The 19,298-nt window shown below is 42.0% G+C and overlaps 3 protein-coding genes across 7 annotated transcripts; 1 reads left to right on the forward strand and 2 right to left on the reverse strand.

Annotated features, from left to right (window-relative positions):
• Positions 1 to 3,561: 3,561 nt before the first annotated feature.
• wnt7ab (wingless-type MMTV integration site family, member 7Ab) lies at positions 3,562 to 10,054 on the reverse strand. Of its 2 annotated transcripts, none has more exons than XM_028992757.1 (4): positions 9,539 to 10,054; positions 8,522 to 8,744; positions 6,420 to 6,691; positions 3,562 to 4,735 (listed from the first exon to the last, which is right to left on the reverse strand). In XM_028992757.1, exons 2-4 carry the CDS (start codon positions 8,703 to 8,705, stop codon positions 4,256 to 4,258), a joined length of 936 nt encoding a protein of 311 aa, XP_028848590.1. In that variant the 5' UTR covers positions 8,706 to 8,744; positions 9,539 to 10,054; the 3' UTR covers positions 3,562 to 4,255. The 2 variants fall into 2 exon arrangements, with proteins under 2 accessions (XP_028848590.1, XP_028848589.1); XM_028992756.1 differs by having other exon boundaries at positions 8,518 to 8,744; positions 9,539 to 10,053.
• Positions 9,928 to 13,565, forward strand: fbxw12 (F-box and WD repeat domain containing 12). Of its 2 annotated transcripts, none has more exons than XR_003750974.1 (11): positions 9,928 to 10,068; positions 10,598 to 10,749; positions 10,829 to 10,866; positions 10,973 to 11,133; positions 11,204 to 11,325; positions 11,402 to 11,608; positions 11,690 to 11,854; positions 12,456 to 12,660; positions 12,746 to 12,927; positions 13,025 to 13,150; positions 13,245 to 13,565. XR_003750974.1 is itself a non-coding variant. In XM_028992754.1 (11 exons), exons 2-11 carry the CDS (start codon positions 10,651 to 10,653, stop codon positions 13,342 to 13,344), a joined length of 1,410 nt encoding a protein of 469 aa, XP_028848587.1. In that variant the 5' UTR covers positions 9,930 to 10,068; positions 10,598 to 10,650; the 3' UTR covers positions 13,345 to 13,565. The 2 variants fall into 2 exon arrangements, 1 of the variants encoding a protein (XP_028848587.1); XM_028992754.1 differs by having other exon boundaries at positions 9,930 to 10,068; positions 13,020 to 13,150.
• Positions 13,432 to 18,921, reverse strand: ptpdc1b (protein tyrosine phosphatase domain containing 1b). 3 transcript variants are annotated; one of them, XM_028992752.1, is made up of 10 exons: positions 18,541 to 18,921; positions 18,336 to 18,421; positions 17,821 to 18,004; positions 16,726 to 16,806; positions 16,431 to 16,549; positions 16,119 to 16,214; positions 14,787 to 15,832; positions 14,068 to 14,253; positions 13,853 to 13,963; positions 13,432 to 13,773 (listed from the first exon to the last, which is right to left on the reverse strand). In XM_028992752.1, exons 2-10 carry the CDS (start codon positions 18,343 to 18,345, stop codon positions 13,651 to 13,653), a joined length of 1,956 nt encoding a protein of 651 aa, XP_028848585.1. In that variant the 5' UTR covers positions 18,346 to 18,421; positions 18,541 to 18,921; the 3' UTR covers positions 13,432 to 13,650. The 3 variants fall into 3 exon arrangements, with proteins under 3 accessions (XP_028848585.1, XP_028848586.1, XP_028848584.1); XM_028992753.1 differs by having other exon boundaries at positions 16,077 to 16,214; positions 17,821 to 17,925; positions 18,541 to 18,919; XM_028992751.1 differs by having other exon boundaries at positions 16,077 to 16,214; positions 18,541 to 18,919.
• Between the last annotated feature and the right edge of the window lie 377 nt (positions 18,922 to 19,298).

A 19,298-nucleotide genomic window follows, 5' to 3' on the forward strand; every position in this document is an offset into this window, starting at 1 on the left:
AATGCATTTGGACTCTTACGTGTCTACAAAAATTCACGCTGATGGAATTCTGGCTGCCCCCCATCGTCGGAAAACAATACAAAAGCAGGCAAAGGGCAGGAATAACGGCAGAACATGACAGCGTCGGAGCTCCTAAAAAGTGTCTGGCAGAGAATTTCAACTCTCGAGTGCCTTTTTTTTCCCCCTTTCCCTTCAGCAGGTATCACTTGTTCAAACTTGTTTTTAATGTTTCATTGCAGAAACTCATGAAACTATTTCAGCTCCTTCTGCCAGTTTAAATAACTAAACATTGTGGTCACACTCATTATGCTATTAATCTTTTTTGGTGCCATTGAATGGTTTACCTTCATTTATATACATATACCTTTTATATATATATATATACACACACACACACACACACACACATATATATATATATACATACACACACCTTTTATATATATATTTATATATATATATATATATATATATATATATATATATATATATGTATAAACAGTACATATAAAAAATGTTAGTGTTCTATTTAGCTTGAAATCATTATTGTTATTTAATAATATTGTTATCGTGTATACTTATAATGCATTGTTTTATTAGGAAAAATAACTATATTAGATGTGACGTGTATTAGATAATATGATCATTTAAAGATTATAATACTGCTAGCTTTGTAAAGCTGCCTTTTTTAAGATAAGGATTATGTCATTCAGGCCCTGTTTACTTTTGTTCACACTGTGACTCTTTGAAAGTCACACAAGTCTGATTGAAAGCAGAAACCTTCACACGGACTCTTGGCTGTTGGCTGAAAACACAAGTGTGAGCTGACCATGATGCACGTATCCCAGTTCAAAGGACGCTTGCCATGGCTGCCACCCTCAAGACACTCGGCTGCCTGTTGTAATGAGTGAGAGGATAGTTTCATTTAAACAGATGCCCTTTAACCCTTTTAACTCTTTAATCCTGTATGACATGGCACATGTGCCTTTTGTCTCATGTTGGTGATAAAAACAAGAATAAATCTACAGATTTTATTATTATTATTATTATTACATTATTATCTAATATCATCTGACACACTATTGTAGTGTATCGCTAGTGTTCCTGGTTTTTTCTTGGTGTTCTATGAGCAGAGATTACTCTCACCTGCTGGGGGCTGTGCCAATGGAAAAAGATCTCTGATAATTCCTGCTCACATCTCGGCCTTATGATGAGGGTTATGATGAGTTCTGTGTTTTTGTTAAAAACATTCCACCTTAAGACACCCAAAGCCTGGTGAAGATTACCGTAAGCTGGGCTCATGTGATGCCGAAGTGAAGATGGGCTCATGAGGGACCACTATGCGAAGCGACATTAAAGTGTGTGCCACAGTTTGTGCAACATCATCAAACGGCGCCATTGTCAGACTTCACTCACAGGTCTACAACCGTATGCAGCTGAAGCACTTTCAAAGTTCTGCATTCATTCGGCATGAAAACGCTAGAACCTGTTTATGCTCTCCTCCCGTGGCCACGGAAGGCTGCGCAGACACTGAAACAGCTTTGCCTGAAATGACTCCCCACGTGGACCTGGGTTCTGGGGGAACCCACTCTGAAGAACCAAGGCTGTGTCTCGCTTCCTCTCTTTGTCCCTGGAGCTGATATTTTTCAAACACCGCAGCCCTTTGACTGCGCCGTGCGCACTACCTGTCTACCGGGAGCACATAAAGACCGCCTTGTGCTCTGCAATTTACCCAACAGATCTAAGGTGCTTGTACGTGTCCCAACCAGAAGAAAAACAAAAAGTATGACTGATGGAATTATGTGTCAGGTGATTTAAGAGCCGAGAGCGAGCAGAAGATTCTGTTTCCTCCCTCCTTTGTACCACATCCAATTATTGTCTTTGTTGTGGTTCCTTTGCTCATTCTCATTGAATACTGTAAATATTTAGTGCAATAGGTAACGATAATTAGGAAGCCTCAGACTCGGCCCCATAAAGTGCTTCCTCTTACAGTAAAAGTTAGCACAGTGTTAATTACAGTGCACATTTCACAGGGAGTACATGAAACCCCCGGTGGACCGATCAGGGTGACTGCAACTGTGGACGTTTTAGCTTCGGGTCACAGGAGTGGATGTGGCGTCGTGGCAACGATCCAGCACAAACAAAACCAGCAGCCATAAATCATGTGCAAGGATCCAGATAGCACAGGAGCTCCATCACACCTCACGTTGTCTGTGTGTGTGTGTGTGTGTGTGTGTGTGTGTGTGTGTGTGTGTGTGTGTGTGCATGCAAATAGAAAAAAAAAGTTATCCTACTTCAGACAAACACAGATATTGAACAATATTCTTGTGAACAGCTATATGAGTTTGATTATGCTCACAATCCTTGTCTTTCCTGTACAGAAGCTAATATCTGAGGACATCAGAGGAAATAGGCCCTGCTGATGAGAAAGGAGATATGACGTTAGGCGGATTACAGCTGGGAAAAGCACAAACACACACTGGCTGACATGTTTTTTAAGCACGTGGCGAGAAGCCAGTGGAGAAGTGTTTTATTACATCAGCGAAAGTGGAGAAGAACAGTAGACTTCATGACAGCGGCATGGTCATTCAGCCAAATAAATCTATTTACAGGCTTTTCATGTTCACACATCTTTCAGAACGCGAAAGGTTCCTTTCCAGTCTCCAGCCAGGGAGCGGTACCAAACAGGTTCTATTAACACCCTGAAAGACATCCCAAATACGGGAAATTGTTCCTTCTTCAAGAAGGCGCAATAGCATTTTTCAGCCAATTTAGTTATTGATGTATATATCAGAATATATCAGATTTTCTAATAATCTGCATCACCCATTATAGATACAAACCGGCTTTTTACTGTCTTGCTCAGTTCCGAGCAAACTGCTGCATAGTTAACATTTCACTGAGGGGTATCCTGGTTTCTCTTGGACATGAGGAGACATTTTCTTGAGCACTGCTGAGTTGTTGTAGCAACTGACAGAGAAGGGCTGAATGAAGCAGATGTCAGCATCATCCATCACCTGACAGCTCCCACTCCTCTTGCCTGAGCAAGTCATCACCGTGACACCCACCAAAAACTAAAAAACTCATTAATTACATAAACACACCACCATTAAAGCACCAACCCCTCCCTGGGTTTTATTCATTCACTTGCGGGCAGCCCTCAACTGGGATCCAGTCGAACTCAAGCACCCACTGGGTTCATTTCAGGCATCATACATTTGCATAATTTGTTGGTCTTGTTAGACTAATTATCAAGGTTTTACTACACACACTCACACACAGTTTTCAGGCTATAGAAACTCTAACAAATAAAGCCCTAACAATCGGAATTTTGCAACAACAGAATGAGCAGAAATGAATTTTAGAAGCTTATATAAACGCTCATATTAAAACAACAATAAATAATTTAATATGATTTCTCTTAGCTTGTTCAAATAAGATATAGCATTATTCATGTTTTGTCATTTTTAATACAAATCGATACAGACAAATGAGCAGCAATGTTTAATACCTCTATTCGTGGATTATGAACATTTTGGATTTCCATCATTAGCTTTTAACATTTAAAAAAAAAAAAAAGCACACGACCCAAGCTATGAAATATAAATAAAACATTTTTATAAAAATAATCTTTCACAAATATAAACTCTTAGCTAACAGTTTCAGTATCAGGTGTCTGGGTTGATCATGATTCTGTTGTTGATTGGCGGTATAACCACTATCCTTACTCCTAAATCACAGCATATGCTACCTTCCAGACTAGCAGCAGTAGAAGTAAAAAAAATCATCAGGACACAGTATTTCAGTAGCTGATCACCAGTTCCAGTGTTATTTCCATGCTATACACAAAGAAATAAACAGCATTCTGTGCAGGGACGTTTTCCCTGTCTCCGCATTTAAACTCAGCATTTAAGATTTACATGTCATAAAATCAGTAGTTTGCTCAAAAAATAAATTAGTATCCCTTAAAGTTCATTGCCTTTTTTTTAAGTATGCCTATCCCACAAGTTCTTCTCATAGAGTCAATGAGAACTCCTCTAATCCAGCCTTGCAGAGGGAACCAGATTCATCTCGCAGGGCTCTTCTAAAGAGACTTTTACACCGATAAGACATCAGAATTCATGGTTTCCACCCCAGTGATCATGTGCAAATGACAATCTACCAACAGAACATCTATAGATGCTCCACAAACACCCAGTCAATGGAGGGTTTGTCATGCACACATCAGGACAACGGACAACAAAAGCTTTTTTGTTCATTTGCAGGTGTAGACTTCTGTCCTCTCGCTGCAGGTGTTGCACTTGACGTAGCAGCACCAGAAGAACTTGCAATTGCACTGCCACTTGCGTGAGTACTGGTGCGTGTTGTAGCCCCGGCCGCAGCACATCAGGTCGCAGCTACTGCTGTGGTGCAGCGTCTTGTTGCAGATCCGGCCCTGGGTTCCCACGCTTCCTGTTACCAGGTCCGGCTCGCAGTAGTTGGGCGACTTCTCGATGTACACCAGCTCAGCATCAGTGGGTTTGCGATAGGAAAAGGGCTTTTTGATCTTGAGGAACGTCGGCCGCTTGTTCCGGGTGGCCTTCACCGGCTCCACATGCACAGCCTGGCCGTACTTGTCTTTTAGGGCAAAACCGATCTCTCGGAATTTGGGAAGCTTAGCCCAGCAGGTTTTGGTTGTGCACGATCCTGACACCCCATGACACTTGCACTCTAGGCGCATGTTTTTTTCCAGAACCTGCATGATGGAATAAATTAGATGTCTGATTATTCCACATCATAATATTAAACGAGTTTGGTATGTACTGATAATCTCATTGTTAAGATTCTGAAGGGTACTGAATGGCATTAGCAATGTAAGTGTTTGTTGATTTATCATATGAGCATCATATGAGCATAACTTTTATCATATATAACAATCAGCACAATCATTTAATCCCGTCATTGTCCCAGTATACATGAATTTGACTCCACAACAAGTGGGGTTGATTTTACTCTAGTTTTCCAGTCACAGACCAAAGCAATTGGCAAACCACATATCTGGTGGCAAAATGGCCTTTTATTTAACTCAAGCTGCATATGAGATGCAATGTTATCCCTGATGGCACATCTGGGTCACATCCAAGAGAGGGAATTGGCGAGTGTGTGCAGAGCACCCAGTCCAATTTAATTCCAGTGTACATGTAGGAGAAGCTTGACTGTGTTGGTCTGACTGAAAAGTTTGATTTAATACAATTTCAAGTCAAATTAAAATGTTTGCAAGCACTCTTAATCAAACTTACACAAAATTAAATGGTGGGTGCTGTGTCATTATTTTGATTAACATAAATAAAGTAGGGTACATGGGCACAAAGAGCTCCCTCACCAGAGAGGACAAAAAAACGAGACAGAATCAACTCCTCAGTGCAGACAGTTCACTGAAAAGCAATTGAAGTGCCCAGATAAGCCGACATGAATTGAGACCAGCAGAATAGCTGAAGTGCATCAGTCCCACAGCATCTGAGCTGAGGCACATAATATGGTTAAGTGGTGCTGCGCAACCAATTGCTTCTCCCTGGCAGTGCGGACAAAGTGTTTAACTTCTCATTAAGCAATCTACATGAGCTGCTTGAAAGCCTTGTATCCATTATCACTCAATCAAGCCTATCAGACTTCTTACCATTTGAATATCCACAGCCATGACCTGAAAGCTTTAACATACAATAAATCTTTTCTGCCTATCAATTACTTTGCCTAAAGAAATGATCTTTTGGTCAGAAGTCTATATGAGTAGTGATTCAGTGATATGATTTTGGCCATAAAGAAGGGTTCTGGGAGATGTAGGATTTTTGCTTCAGTCCTTTCAGGTCTTTGAGACAGTTATTGAGACGTACAGGTTTAGGTTGTAGTAAAAGAAGAGATCTTCAGCCAGCTTCCCACCGTCAGATGGCGGCTAATCCTTGGCAAGGTTTTACAAGCAACATGACATAATGAATGCAACACCATAGCCACGGACTCTGGGTTTGCTTATGCTAATCCAGTTCAGTAATTAAACTTCAATAGTGTCCAGGATCTTTGGCACTCAGTGGCAAGCGCAAAGCCCTCTGGTTCTCTGCCAGCAAGAGTCGTCTCCAAACATGAAGGGACCTTCAATTAACCACTTACCATTCTGGAAAATACGCCTGACTGACAATAAGTGGAAAATGGGGCCATGTTGCCTAGTAAACCTGAAGACTATGTGTGAGGGTATTTTTTATGGTTAAATATATTTTCCTGTATTGGCAGGAATATTGTTGCGACTGTGTCTGTATCACATAAAACAATAATCAAAGTATTCTAAAAATGTTCCACAAAAAGATATCAGATGTGCAAAGATATTCTGGATTTTGAGGCTCCATTGGAGAAGACAATGAGAAGATATTGCAAGGTTCTCTGGAACTTACCTTCCGTCCCACCTCATTGTTGTGCAGGTTCATAAGAGAGCGAGCGTTCTGTTTAATCTCCCTTGCGTCTATGAAGACCTTGGAGAAGCCCAGGCCGTAGCGGATATCGGCCGAGCATCCGCCCCACTTCCACCCGTCTCCACGCCCATGAAATCCCTGCTTCTCCTTGTCACAGCTGCAGTCGCTCAGGTTGCCCTGGGTACAGGCCGCTGTGATGGCATGAGCCACTCCGGCCGCGATGATGGCATAGGTGAACGCGGCTTCTTTACTTCCTATGGTAGAGAATCATTTTAGTCTGGATCACAGGAGTACCAGATTCATTTTAAAAATGCTAATTTCACCCAGCTCTACTTTCGATATGAATATGGACACTGTTGAACAGATATTGATCCCCGCAGTGACTGGCAGGCTTTGTCCAGCCTTTCAGGAAGTGACTGGGCAGACATTCTGATTTCCGGGGTTATCTCTCTAATAAATCATTTACATCTCATGGACAGTGCACCATTTTCTTTTCCCTGAGCAATAAGGCCGCATTATGGATTTACTTTTATTAATTATCTTCATTGTCTGATTTCATCTAAAGTATACAAAACGCCCATCAGTTAATTACTGGATGCATAGCTGTAATGAGTAACTAATGTGTATTTCCTTTTTTTAGTCATTGATTAGGCCATAATGCCACAGTTGTCCACTTGTACTTGTCTACTGTCTACAAACCTCAGACATTAATTGAATAATTTTCCTAATCATGTTCCCTGCACTGCTTGTGAGACAGCACAGTACGTACATTGAGATCAGATGAGCTCAATGTCCAAAAGTCCCTGCAGCATAATTTGCAAGTCATTAGCACTGAGAACAACCTTCCTCTCCTCTGACTCCACCATCGCCTATTGTCATCTTGCAGTGTACTGTAACTTATACTCGTGGTACTGCAAAGGCAATCCACAGATAAGCAGAAATAAAAAGCTGTGAATGCACGGCCTCGTGAGACTGCGCTCTCCGGAGCAACCGACAATCAAAGGAGCTCTTTCACCCTCACTGTTCCTGATACTGTACCTCAGAGGATTACCTCACTTTTACATCAAATACAGTCTGCAGAGCGGGGCAGAGTTTCGCCCATCTTACAAAGGGACAAAGGATGAGGAAGCTACGGTGCACTGTCCTATAAACCACTCACACACACACACACACGCACACACAAAATTCAATCAAAATGCTTCATTACTTTCCTGTCTCAAAACAGCCTATTGAGGACAAAATGTCTTTTGTTCTAGGCGTATGTTCCAGGCAAACGTTTCCTATATTTGATTTTTCTTTTCAACGCAAAAGAAAATGTTAAATGTTGTAATTATTCATCCTTTTTAGAACGCACTGTATCTTGTTTGATCTCAGAATGTGACTCTTTGATATTTTGATACTGCATGGATATTGATTTATTTAAATTTTGTTCTTGCTTTGAGATTCCAGTTTCCTCCTTCCACTGTCATGAGTAAACTCTTTTTGCCTCATTCAGACTTGACCAGGTACAGAATTTGGTTGAGAACAGGGGCAGAGTACCCTGGAAACAATTACAATCACCCTAAAGGAACAATTTTATTATTGGATACAGAATAATATGTGAACATTTATCTCCCTTGATGTTATAAAATGTGTAATGTGGATGCAACTCCTGCCATACGCTGGTGATGTGCTACAACTGTGACATCCTGGATCTCCTCCTGACAGCACAGCGGATTGGGAATTAAAGGCGCTTCTACAGAGGACATCAAATGACTGGATATGTTTTGGATATTTGGACTGGATATGATGTTTTTTTTGTTACTTCACAATGCAGAAATACTGCAGCATCATAACTGCCATATCGCATGCATGAACTTTCAGCCAGTAGTTACAGAGACAGTCCCACTGGAGACCTCCAGGGTTAAGCGTCTTGATCAGGAACACGATGGTAGCAAGTGGGGTTTGAACCTGGGAATTTGTTTCATCTGGTTCATAAAGGAGTGTGTTACCCACTAGGCTACTACCACCCATAAAACCGACTCTCTAAATCAACTTATGCAACAAACATTGAAGAGTTGTGTGAAGTTGTGTAACATACCCACTTTCAGTTCTTTCCCGAAGACTGTCCTCTCCCCCAGCGCAGAGCAGTTCCAGCGGCCGTTTCTGAACTGGTACTGGCACTCGTTGATCCCCATCTGGACTCCTTCTCCGATCACGATGATCGCGTCGGGGCGACTCTGGCAGATGATCCGCTGTCGCGGTGCCAGTCCGGGGATCTTGTTGCATATCACACTCGCACCCAGAGCCACCACAGAAGAGAACCCGCTGCAGGGAGACGTGGCGGAGTGTAAGTGAGCAGGACCGTTTCAAGATAAAATAATCAAATAAACATTTACATTTACGGCATTTATCAGACGCCCTTATCCAGAGCGACTTACAATCAGTAGTTACAGGGGACAGTCCCCCTGGAGCAACTTAGGGTTAAGTGTCTTGCTCAGGGACACAATGGTAGTAAGCGGGATTTGAACCTGGGTCTTCTGGTGCATAGGGGAGTGTGTTACCCACTAGGCTACTACTACCCCAAATAAACAAGTATAAGTGATGGATTAAGAGAGCACAACACCTATATATATATATATATATATATATACACACACACACACACACACACACACACACACACACACACACACACACGCATGCATACACATATATATATATACACACACCCAAATGCAACAGGGTCACAAACATTTTGTCTTTATATGAAAATATGAAATTTAAGACATTTGAGTTTAGTGAAGTTTAGTTAAACTTAAAGACAACTAAACACTCAACAGGGAGTTTGTGACTTAAAAGCAGTAGTGTAGTCTTAGTGCAGTCTGGACATAAAAAACTGGGCCAATTTCGAAATAACAGCTTCAAAATGATCCTCATGTGGCCATATACGTGTTTATCAGATAATGTAGCAAATATCCAGGCATACGAACACATTATGAAAAACCTTTCATTATGAAACACTATGTGTGTGTGTGTGTGTGTGTGTGTGTGTGTGCGCGTGTGTGTGTGTGTGTGTGTATATATATATATATGGCATAATGTGCAGGGTCGTAACTTACCCTATTTTCAAGTATATTATTCCCAGGCAAAGAAATATATGGAATATCCAGCGCCGTGTTTTTCTGCTCATGACTACCTTGTTTCAATTAAATACAGTGACTGCGGTAAAAACCAATCGATACTAATATCATCTGCAAAGGTGGTTCAGCCGACGCCAGACACGCGTGCGTAAATCCCGGGGCGCGTTTTTAAATCCCATAAATGTCCCCGCGGTGCGTGGGTCCGAGCTCGCCTGAGCGCCCGGGCGGCAGATGGGGCCAACAGGTACCGGAGAGTCTTGGCGAGGCGCGAACATGTTCTGCTGTAACGCGCTCCGCCGCTAAAACTATATACCTCCCCACAGCAGCGGGGCGTGTTCGGGACCGGGCGAGGAATTTCACGCACCACGCACCGCCACCGGCTTCACGCGCGGAACGACGGTAAAGGTGTGCGAAGAACTCCTTCTCCCTGAATTTCCTTAATTACTGAAAAACATATCCTGCAGGTTACAGCATTTCTGATACAGGGACATCTTGACCTAAAAGGACAGGTTTGCAACTGTCAATTTACTATCGTTATATTAATTGTACTTAGAATAAATCTAACTGCAATTTATAAATGTAATTATACTTTGCATAAAAGTCTGTACTTACAATGTCGTGGTAATAAACTTATTTTTGTATCCAGTGGCGCGTTTAATTTCCGCAACGTTGCGCCACCTGCTGTAATTAGCGTTGAACTGCAATCGCTGCATTTATACAATCGGCTCCGCATAATAATACATATAAACACCAAAGCATCTGTGATAAACACACTGAATTGAGTTTTAAATCTCGATTGTCCTTTTGGGCAGCGTGACTATGCAGGAATTGGGAAAATACTAAATATAAGAGTTACCAAGCACCTTCCAGAGAACTTTTTAAAATAAATAAACAATAATCATAATTATTTTTAGCGAAAAAATAATTAATAAACGAGCATTTATATATATTAGATATGTAATTGAACATTTATAGTCACAATAAAATAGTGCTATGCATTAAAAAAAGAGTTCTGAAAAATGAAGTTTGTCCCTGCAGCCGCACCGTACGTCGAGACCTGACATCAGGAAGTCGCTCCAGGCAGGTGCGAGATGGAGAACTCCCTGGCAGATCTACCTTTCGACTGTCTGCTTCACATCTTCTCCTTTCTGCTCGGGGAAGAGTTAAATGAAGCGGCCAGCGTCTGCAAGGTCGCTGGGCAAATTATGGCGGAATAATATAATGTTATAATGTTTTCCTGACACTGTATTATTTTTTTTTTTATAACAGGCATGGCACAGAGCTGCAGAGACCCCATGGCTGTGGCGGTGAGTAGAAAGTTATGTAGAAAACTTCCCGGCCCATTTCAGTTTTTTGTGGTTTGTTCTGAAGAGGTAGTTGTTTTTTTTTATTCTGACCGAACGCCTTGTTCAGGGAAATGTGTCTGCAGCGATGGGGATTCTGCAATGTCGCACAGTTCCTGTCCACCATCAAGAAGAAGAGCTGGAAAGCATACTACCTGCGGCGCTCCCAGCTGGAGAGGAACATGGAGAGCAGTGCTGACTACACCTGCCAGACTCTCAGGGCTCATGCCGGTACTTGTAATAAGGTGGAATGGCATTTATCGGATTCACGTCTATGATTTGAAATGAGTTCATGTTTCAGGCAGCATTGTGGGTTTTGTTTACCTGTCTGGAAGCGACGCCCTCTCCGAGTTCTGGAACCACCGCTCGGTCGTCTGCAGTGCGTCTAGTGACGGTACATTGCGAGCATGGGACATTCAGCAGGTGGGCGTAATGGATTGTAGGTGCTGCCACTCCACCCTGTAGAACCCCGTGTTAGTGAGGAGCAAATGTCTTACAGGCTGTCCAGCTGTGGTCCAGCCCTGCACAGGCGCCACTGCGTGCTGTGACCGTAGACCCAGAGAATAAGGTTGTAATCACGTCGGACGACGTAGGAACAGTCAGAGCATGGGAGGGCCTGACCGGACAGGAAGTGGCATCTTTCTCCTCGGGGTCACCTCGGAACCTGCTGCATTCATACAACATTGGCGGAAGCTCATACCTCGCCGTGAGCAGACATTTCTGTTCCAGGTTTATATACAGTTCTGTGGGACACACAGTGTTACAAGAACTGTCTCTGTGTTACCAGATTGGAACTGGAAGCGGGTCACTCCACACTCTCACCAGTCCAGCACTGTCCAAGTTGTCAAGCTGCGTGGTGTTTGACTCGTTTAGTCTCAACATCATACATTCCTCCCCTGACAAGAAATGGATCTTTACCGGCAGCAAGGACAACGTTGATTTGAGCCCTGAGGTATACGAACAGCCCAGTCGTGACTTCTTCCAGGATTCGTTCCACTAAGCTGGATTTAGCAAATGAATATAACTCATAGAAATCATGACTAAGGACATTAGGAACCCATTGGATGGTCAATATGGCCTAAATTCATATAATACTACCATGACTCGCAGCTTTAGTTAACCCATTAATCCTGGAACACCCCTCAGTTTCTCATAGCAGTTTTGGCATTCAGGGCTGATACTGGACCGATGGCAGCGTATTCACCTCACTGAGAAATACATTGTAATACCAAAATAATGTAATACAATGTAATGCCATTTTAATGATTTATTAAACTGTTATAACGGTGTTAGAATACACAAAATTGTATTAATACAGTTGGCCTTCCATTTAATTTAGTCTGCAATAGATTTTGAGACCCCTTAGCTACCTGGACCTCTTGACAACTCATTTCATAATTCAACATCTGTTTCATGGTACTTACTTGTTTATATCCGAATAATGTTGATATTTTTCCATTATTCATTTTCTGATTACAGGCCTGCTTGAGCCTTTTGGATATTCATGGCCAACTGTTCATACTCACACATACTCTTACATCTGTTCTCGCCAGGTCTTCCTTATTCAGACGTTGTGTTCCTCTGAAGAGAGGGCAGTCAGCACCAGACTGCCGGTATCAGGATGCACCGCGGCGGCCTTCCTCCCCTCACACCCAGCCAGAGTGGCCGTGGTCCATGGAGATGGGAGTTCACAGAGCAAAACCCTCTCAGTCTTTGATGTTGTCATGAAAAGGGCTAGATATGATGATGAACCTTCTGGTAAATATGTTGTTCTTTCCAGTGCAGGTTGGAGAGAAGTTAAATGTTCATATACATTAGACAATTAAAAAAATGACACTCTCAGTTCAGCAGGTGGAGACATTCAAGTTGGCGTTAAATAGATTTCAGTCTGACATTTTCTTGGAAGCTAAAGGGAGCAACACCCTTGTGCTAGCAGTGGGAGACGAGTTGAAAGTCTACACTGTCAAAGGAGCGCTGGTTGCCAGTTTCAAAGAGCACCAGCAGCACATCACCTCGCTTTGTGTGGTGCGGTTTATTCGTAGATTTTACTTTTAAACACCTTCTTCCCACACAGCAGAAATTGTGTTAATGTGGTTTCATGACTTTCTCCTCGCTAGGACAGTTTCCGGGTAGTAACTGCATCTCGTGATCTGTCATTGCGAGTCCTGACCTGGAGGAATGATGGGGAGAAGGGACTGACCCTTGAAAGTCGGTACCACCTGCTTGGAGGCTCACACACTATGTCCAGGTTGAGTATAACAGAATAATACATTCTAACAGTGGCCATGTTAGAAAAGCTCTTTGATCGCTAATTTTTAATTCTTTCTTTTTTTTTGTCACAGGGGATTTTCCCATGTCGCATGTGATTATGCCAGCATTGTGGGCTCTGTGGAGTCAGTGAATGGGAAAGACGCACTAAAGGCATACACCTTTAACTCTTGAAATATGAAGGAACACCCATGAACATTAGCTATAATGCAGCTTTGCAAAATGTTTTATAGTTGTAAAACAGCTATTCAGAAACGTGCCTTTGCCTGTATTATTTTTTTATGTTTTATTAACAATATATTTCACTGAGATGTCTGTAAGTGAGGCTTACATGAGTATGTAGTAAAGGCTGTAAAAATGAATGGACATTGTGCAAAATACACAACAAAATGGCACAAAATATGGCTGGTTTGTTCATATACTAGTTATACATAATTACATATGTAAATTCAAGTAATGGTGAATTTACATATGAGGCTATTACAGATCTTCAAGAATCTCAAGCTCCACCCTTGCCGCCTTCCTCATCTCTTCCAGAATCGGCCTCAGAACTGTCTTCATTGTGCCATATACTCTTTTTCCATCTGTGGAGTCCTTGTCAATCTGGGAAAATGATGCCAAAGATACATGTTGGGGACACACCATTAATGTAATAATGTTAGGTGTTCAGTCTAACTCACACCTTTGTGAAAGCCTTTGTCAAGCGTTGCAGAAAAGCATTTTCCACCTCCTCAGGTACAGTGAGTAAACGTGCAAAGCACTCAAGGATGCATGTTATGGTCTCCTTGGAGGCCTAGAGTAAAATGGGCAGAATGACACGCACTGTAAGTAAAATGTACATTTGACACACTGCATCAGATACAATGTAAGACACAAAGTTATAATAAATATTCTAACCTTCTCCAGTCTGTTGAGGATGGTGTGTGGGTTATGCTCGCCTATTTCCAGGCACAGGACATCCCTCAGAGACACCACTGGCTCTTTCAGATGCTCCAGCCAGGACCACATGAGCCCAGTGAGCACAAACGGGTCCTTCTCCAGACAGAGTCGCTCCCAGACGCCAGCACCACAGTTCAGCTCTGCCTAATGCCATTCACTTATCTTATTTCTTGAATTTGGAGGATCTGTAATCACTCGTCAAGGGGACTCACTAACTTGGATCCAACAATGTGCAGCACTGGTATAGCCTTACTAAAATACACAAATCTTTTTTCTTTATTGTAGGAAAAAATAGTGATCCATGTAAATGTTCTGAAAAAGTTTGCACCCACATGAAATAACTAATAACATGGTGTTATGTATGATGTAGCTAGGTGATGTCAGTAGTATTTCGTTCTGTCATTAGGGATGAAGCAAGCCTGCAGCCACAAACAGCTAATCTACTATTGCTGTTTTCTAGTTTGAAAATGCAAAGTTTTGGACATTAAGTTTTAACAATTTCTGTTTTCACCTCTCTACATACTGACACAAAGTCTGCTGCTCCTTTTGTCACTTAAAACATTGTGCATATGCAGTGTAATTGAAACAAAAAGTCAATGATTCATATACACGACTGAATAAAATGTAAGAAAACCAAATGAAATTGCATGATTTGCCTTGGATTAGACCACACTTACCTGCCACGCAGAGACTCTCTGTTTGTGGTTTTCCTCCCCATCCTGACTGAGGTCCACTGCAAGGGCCTGGGCTACTAGAAGCCGACGTGCTTCTAGAGTCAGTTCACTCTGGATGGTGATGAAGGGGACCTCTGAGCGTTCCTCCTCCCCGTTGTCCCCTTCACCAGGCCTGCCCAACTCGCGCTCGGCCCTCCAGGCTTTCACCAGCGCCGGGTTGTCAGCCATGCCGTTGTTGTCCCCTACTGACTTGCTGCGTTGAAGTACCGATTGCCTCCTGCTCTGCAGGAGCGGTGGCCCCTCTTCTTTGTCCATCAGGGTCTTCAGCTCCCATATGGAGCTGTTGGAGGAGTACAAGCGGCGTTTCTTACTCCCAGGGAGGACAATGTGTGTGTCTTCGCTGGCATCATTCACAATCCCCTGGGACATGGATTGCCTGTGAAGAGCGGCCAGAACCCCCATGGGGTTTTCAGACAGGTTAAGTGTTTCTGCCAGTCTGCGCAGGTCAGAGTCACTGTAACTGAGGCTCTTCCTGGCATAGAACAGCGGTGGCTCTGTGTCTTTCTTACGCAGTTGTGGAAGTCCAGGAAGACGGGGTGGAACTCCATATGTTATGGAAGTACCGTTGACCATGAAGGGTCTACTGAAGTGCTGGACACGGCTGTAAGACACTGACACCTCTGAATCGCTGCTGATGTCTGACACCTCCAGGACGTCCTCCTCTATGACCTGCCGGTTCTCCACAATGTCAGGTAGAATTTTGCAGATCAGCTGAATGATCTTTGGCATGTATTTCATCTGCCGTGCCTCATAGCCGTGAAGAACGTTCTTCTGACGGATGAGAAACTGAGATAGGGTGACAGCAGGGACCCTGGGCTCAGCACAGCTGAAGATATTTCGCAGAGGCACCAGGAACTTGACAAATTCCCTGACGCATAGTAGCTGTCCTCTGGTCTGAATTGAGTTGGGCCTTTTGGAGCGTACAAATATGATGGCCTGATCAGCGGTCATCCTGGTTGTGAAAACCAAGTAACACGCCAACAACACACCTGTGACAAAAAAGGACTATTTATTGTATAATTTAAAATGCACAATTTTACACAAATACTGTTGGTGGATTCATTCATTACTATACCATCACGTACAGTCTAAATCCCATTCTAAATCCACTTATATCAGCCTCTATCTGGGAATCAATTTTATATTTCAGATTTTACTGTCCTTCTACTGTATATCTTCATCAACATGGTCAAATCAGAAAGTTTCAGAACCCAGTTTAACCCACAGACTAACCTGTTCTACCAAGCCCAGCATGACAATGAACAGCCAGTTTACCCTCCTGAACAGCAAAAGACATGACCTTCACCATGTCTAGCACTGCTGGTAGTGAAGCCACACCATAATCATCCCATCCAAAATTGTAGAAATATACTGAAATCAGAGGAAAAAAAAAAAAAGTTATTTACCTATACCAGAAACTTAAAGGAAACCAAAATGATCGCTTTATTATGATTGATCAGAGTGTTTGGGGCATTTTGGATTGATTTTGCTGAGTTTGGCTAATCAAGAGTTTAATGCAAAGAAAATCTTAAAACTGTAATATTTATGCACCAGGATCTAAGCCATGGGTTCAAAAATATGACTTACTTCCAGAATTCATAAATATCTCAGGGCAGTACGTAAATCCACTTTCTGGCTCCAGAGGATTTCCACAGTTGGCATGTTCCCCGGGTCGCTGCAGGTTAATAACAGTCTTCAAGCCACACCTTCATGAAGACATTGTCATCCAGACACAAAGATTACTTAGCAGATCTTAAATAACATTTCTTAATAATCAAATTCTTGCAGTAGTTACAGGTAATTTATATAATATAAGGTTATGGCTGTGCAACATTTCCTATTTAATGATTCACTTAAATAAAAATCTCCATATTCCTTTTACCTCTGAAACTGTTCAATAATGCTGTACTTCTCTATAATTTCAGTTGATGGTCGTGCCATGGCAAGCAAGTTTTCTGTTACCCTGAATAAGAAAAAAAAACGGCATGAACAACCACTTACTACACCACAGTGTTTTATACTTCCCCCCAGGTTATAGATTCTTTCTACATGTCTGTACATACATCTGCCACAAGGACAATTCTTTCTCATTTATTTACGACGCTACACTGCAGCCTTCTCAACGTGAACAGTAAATAAGCACACATCACCTACCCTGTAACTATATGACAACAACTTGTATGTGTAGAGCACTTCATTTCTCTCAACTCCACTTTTTGTCACATCACAAAGTAGTACATAATTGTGAAGCAAAATGATGTCTCTTTAGCAGCTTTGCCACATCTAAAGACTGCAATTTGAAAGGGAAAGTTAAGTGATTGTCATTGAAACACACAATGCACCCGGTGACACAACAAATCGTGTCCTCTTGCTTTTAACCCATCCCCCTTGGTGAGCAGTGAACCAGAAACCTTCTGATAACGGGGCTGTTTCCTTACCTGCTAGGCCAACCTCTGCCCCATCTTTGCAAAATAGCTTAAAAAAAGATTAAGATTTAAATTTGTACCTTGACTGGGCCAACTCTGGCCGTAGGTTCAGGGTGATTGTCCGGGTGGAATTTCTCAACTCTTTTGCAGCCACTAACAGGTTTTCTTCCTGAACTGGCCTATATTTAACTCCATCCATCCTCTTACCAACTCTGATCAGCATGCCACCACCATGCTTCCTAGTGGGTATGGTGTGTTCAGGTTGTTGTGCAGTGTTCTCTACACAATGAGATTTATGGCGTGCGTGACTAATAGTTGTTCTGTGGAAAGACACTCTGCAGATCCTCTAGACCTACCTTGAACCTCTTGGTTACATCTCTGATTAACGCTCTCATTGCCAAACCGGTCAGTTTAGGTGGACAAGCACGAAACCTAAAATTTTCATTAAATATTTATTGTCTTTCAGAATGAGCTATGGACGGCTGACAATATTTATGACATCAGGATGCACTCTATAACTGTACCCAAGTAAGTGGAGAACAAACATTTACCAGGATGAGTAGATGCCTTTGATTGCCTGTTCATCATCACTCCAGCGACTAGGGTCCTCATACTTGCATGCCCGTCCTCCACAACCAATTGAGCATTGCATGTGACTGGGGATGACATAGCGCAATGTCTCACCAACTACAGTGTATCTTGCAGTGGGAGCACTGTTCCTCAAGAACGAGAAACCTAGGAAAACAATTGCTGTGTCCAGTATAAAGATGTGATGCATTTTGATTCAACTTCAAAGAAAATCACATATCTCGGTCAGGACTGCTCTCTATAGATGTTAGTGACTGTTTTTCTAACATTTAAAATACATAAAATCTAAGTAGATAGAGCTTCATAGAGCTGTATATTATTATCATAAACTAACATACACCATATACTATACACACAACTATAATCACAATTAATTATCTATAGTGCAATTCTCACTGCATTGTACTAAAATTATAATATTAATATTGCTGCTATAAATCCAGTGCCACACATTTAATCAAGAAAATATGCTGTGTACCTGACTCCATGTCAGTCAGAAGGAACACCACTGGTTTGTCCTCAACCGCCCTGTCAGCAAAATGGCATCTACTGCCATTGCAAAGACTGCTCAGAGGAGAAACAAAGGCTTCTATAAATCATCGAAACAATTCATTTTGCAATAATGAGCTGTTTCATGATTCAGGTACAGTGGCCAATTAACAGAATAAAGCAAAAAAAATTACCATGCAGAAAGAGAGAGGAAAATCCATGGTCAATCGTAAACTTGAACTTGTCTTGATAATAGTTTCTCTCATTTCTTTGTGAAAAAAAATGATTTTCCATTGAAGTACACATTCAATTACTGTAACAATGAAAAGTTCCGATCAGATGTCTTCATGTCTCCCAAAAAATGTCAAAAGGAAAAAGTCCATCACACACATTCCTTTCTGAAGGGCAAACTGTTTCCAAAAGCCAGTGAAAAACGGCTAGTAGGAAAGGATGATTTGATCAGTGATGAGGTGAGAACCAAATCCAACTGAAAATGCAGCTGATGTGGATGCTGCATTTCACAGGCGAGTTAAGAGTGACAAATTAGACAGCTATTTCTGACTCCTCTAGGATTAACCCACAAATCTCATTAACACAGAAGCACCCAGAGAGGCAGAATGGGGGCAAAAAAAAAAAAATCATCTAAACCAGTCGGGTGAGAGCCACGGCTTCTGCAGAAATCATATTGTACTAGAAAAATGGAATCATGTCAGCATTACATTTTTTCATTTTGTGATCTTACACTAACATACACCATTAATTGACACATTCTAATTGTTTTTCTGGTTTTACTTTTAAGGTTTCTACTTTTATGCATGTTTTGTTCCCCAGCGCTGTCTCATGTGAGAAAGCCTTGTACCCGATAAGGCTTTTCACAATTAAAGAGCTCTTGGTACATTGAAATCAACACACCACATGGGCAAATCTATCAACAAGCTCCCACTTGTGTTTG

Source organism: Denticeps clupeoides, chromosome 10, assembly GCF_900700375.1.
Source record: "Denticeps clupeoides chromosome 10, fDenClu1.1, whole genome shotgun sequence".
Classification (NCBI taxonomy): Eukaryota; Metazoa; Chordata; class Actinopteri; order Clupeiformes; family Denticipitidae; genus Denticeps; species Denticeps clupeoides.

Coding starts and splice junctions, on each gene's coding strand:
- ptpdc1b (XM_028992751.1), bottom strand. Junction 16,215..16,430: donor GATATTTATGAATTCTGGAA/GTAAGTCATATT, acceptor CTCTGATTTCAG/TATATTTCTACAATTTTGGA. Junction 13,964..14,067: donor TCCTCAACAGACTGGAGAAG/GTTAGAATATTT, acceptor ATTTTACTCTAG/GCCTCCAAGGAGACCATAAC.
- fbxw12 (XM_028992754.1), top strand. CDS start 10,651: ATGGAGAACTCCCTGGCAGATCTACCTTTCGACTGTCTGCTTCACATC. Junction 10,867..10,972: donor GAGACCCCATGGCTGTGGCG/GTGAGTAGAAAG, acceptor CGCCTTGTTCAG/GGAAATGTGTCTGCAGCGAT. Junction 12,661..12,745: donor ATATGATGATGAACCTTCTG/GTAAATATGTTG, acceptor TGACACTCTCAG/TTCAGCAGGTGGAGACATTC.
- wnt7ab (XM_028992756.1), bottom strand. CDS start 9,609: ATGAGCAGAAAAACACGGCGCTGGATATTCCATATATTTCTTTGCCTG. Junction 8,745..9,538: donor ATAATATACTTGAAAATAGG/GTAAGTTACGAC, acceptor GTCTCCCTGCAG/CGGGTTCTCTTCTGTGGTGG. Junction 4,736..6,419: donor ACAATGAGGTGGGACGGAAG/GTAAGTTCCAGA, acceptor TCCATCATGCAG/GTTCTGGAAAAAAACATGCG.